Source organism: Gekko japonicus, unplaced genomic scaffold (genome assembly GCF_001447785.1).
Source record: "Gekko japonicus isolate JY-2015 unplaced genomic scaffold, Gekko_japonicus_V1.1 scaffold2830, whole genome shotgun sequence".
Lineage (NCBI taxonomy): Eukaryota > Metazoa > Chordata > Lepidosauria > Squamata > Gekkonidae > Gekko > Gekko japonicus.
In genome coordinates, this window is record NW_015172631.1 from 213,510 (window position 1) to 215,967 (window position 2,458).

The following is a 2,458-nucleotide window of genomic DNA, read 5'->3' on the forward strand; positions in this document are numbered from 1 at the left end:
AGCTGACAAGAGGGCCGCAGGGATAATACGTGATGAGAAAGCTCCTGCCACCTCCCACCCCGCTTGCCTTCATCGGGGGGGAAAGATCTCACAGTTGGAGGGAAGCTGGTCTCCGGTTCAGCAGCTTGCAGTACAAAACACCTCCCTCCCCAAGTTTCAAACCTCACGTCTGATGCCATGTGCACACCCCTGCACTCATGTCAACAGAACTGTTACCCTCTTGCTCCGCACTTGCGATTGTGAACATACTGGAATCCACACCACGCAGGTGTGCACTTCAGTCTTGCTCAGGGCTCTTAACTCGCATGTGTAATCAGTTTTCACTGATCTCTGCTGCTGGTTTTCAGACTGCCAGGTGACACAGTGGGGTTACACTATTACGAGGACTGTCTCCCACACATCAGACTGTACCTGGAGCATCTCCTGCCCATTCTCGGACTGTTGCTAATAAAATAAGTTGTTGCAATGCATCTTTCTTCTCTACATGTTTGGCATTAAACTATTATAGGTACTGTTTAGTGTGCACAGGAAGGTGCGAGACTGAGGTTCCATTGTGAGGGCAAAAAGTGCCGTCAAGTCGCAGCCAACTGACGGCAGCCCCATAGAGTCACCCAGAGGTGCTCATTGCCTGCCTCTGTTTCGTGACCCCGGACATCCTGGCTGGTCTCCCATCCAATTACTAACCGTGGCCGACCCTGCTTAGCTCCAGAGATCTGACGACATCGGGCTGTTCGGGGCCATCCAGGTCCCTGTGAAGCTACCTGGAGCATACTCCTTAAATATTTATTTATTTAATCACATGTTTATCCCGCCTTTCCCCACAAGCGGGCTGAGGGTGGGTGACAACCCATTAAAACAGTTAAAATACAATACAGAAGTCCAATTTAAAACACAACGGATCTTATGCCGGCAATTTATTTAATGAATAAATAATACAACCCAGAGCAATGCGTCAAAAGGGTAGCAAATGCCCACTTCAACCGACCTAAGTACCATGAACACAGTGCAATGATCGCTCCGTCACATCCTTTAATCCAAGAACACAACCTGAGCATTTGGGAAGGGAAGGATGGAAGAAAAACTAGTTTTATTGCTCAACTCGTTTCATTCAGGCTGACGCAGAAGTTCCCAGTGGACTGCACCCAGAGACTTTTTAAAATGTAAATATTTAAATGAGATACTTTGAGAAGAGTAACATGTTTGGGATTGCACAGGGGGAGTCGGGTTAGTATGCTACAGGAAAACAAAAGCGAACCTTGTGGCACAGAGGCTAATGTACACTTCCGTGAATTTTATTGTTGCAATAGATGTGGGTTCAAAGATTCCCCCTCAAGACTCAGGAGCATTCAAGAGAAACAGACAAGATAACACTATGGAGGTAACTGCAATGTCGACACAGTAAAAAGAACTCTGCATGCCCAGACTTGGCGTTTATCCCACTAAACTAAATGGAACTCAAGTTCAAACACTGCAGGCTCCATGAAGAAGTCTGCGGAAGAGCCCCAAGTCTACTGACTCCAGAGGTCAACGGGAAGTAGAGACTTGTATGAACTATTTTCACTTGGGCTATTACTCAATTTGGACAACTGTAGTGTGTTCCTTAGGGTCTGAACTAGGCTTCAGTGATACAACACCAACCAAAACAAGATTCTGTGTTTTCCGAATCTGAGTATCTGATTCTAAAGAAAGACAAAGAACCCTCCAAGGACCTCTACAAAAATAACAGGACCGTTTCCCACACTCCAGTCCATACCTGGATCGTCTCCTGCTCATTCCTGGACTGTTGCTAACACGGTAGGCTGTTGGGACACACCTTTCTTCTCTACGCCGTTCAGGTGTGTGGGGCCTTCTCCGGGGTGATCTTGAGCGAGATCTGAATAAGAGGAGGGGGGACAGTTTTAGTTGTCTTTGGGATGGAACGAACTTGCATTTTTTTTAGTACTTGATTTCAGAGAGTACTTGTGCCATTTAAATGTGTGTCCCAATACACCATAAACAATTTGTCTCCCTTAACAAGAAAACAAATACTTTTTTCGAGATATTGTCAGTTTCCTGTGGGTTTTGTTTTTGATCATATACATACACATTCAAGTTCCCAATTCCCTTGATTTCAAAGCAACGTGCATTTTAGATTCCAATGATTCTCTCATATATTAATAGTGGTTTAGAAGATAATCCACATGCTGATGGAACTGGCAAGTTCATGCACATGCAAATCTTTTAGGGAATAAAGCCAGGAAACCGGGTCCTGCAAATCAGTTCTGCTTAATGGTGGCGTTTTCTCTTGCAGAAGGAAGCTTCCCTGTCTCGAGGGTATTCAGCCTCTTGAGAAAGCGGAAGGTTCCTTGGATCAGTGCCACTGATGTTGGAACCCATCTTTCAAAGAGGCCCAATTTTATAAGTTATATAGTACAACACAAAGCTGACATATACAGGCGGGGAGAGACAGTGAAGAGGA

At 45.3% G+C, this 2,458-nt stretch overlaps 1 protein-coding gene across 1 annotated transcript in view; it reads right to left on the minus strand.

The window, feature by feature from the left end:
* Positions 1–1,896, minus strand: part of LOC107119226 (splicing factor, suppressor of white-apricot homolog) — a 28,558-nt gene extending 26,662 nt beyond the window's left edge. Inside the window, exon 1 of the mRNA XM_015421692.1 lies at positions 1,754–1,896. Within this exon, the coding sequence (XP_015277178.1) occupies positions 1,754–1,773 (20 nt within the window). The 5' untranslated portion in view covers positions 1,774–1,896. The remainder of the gene's footprint in view (positions 1–1,753) is intronic.
* Positions 1,897–2,458: the final 562 nt, after the last annotated feature.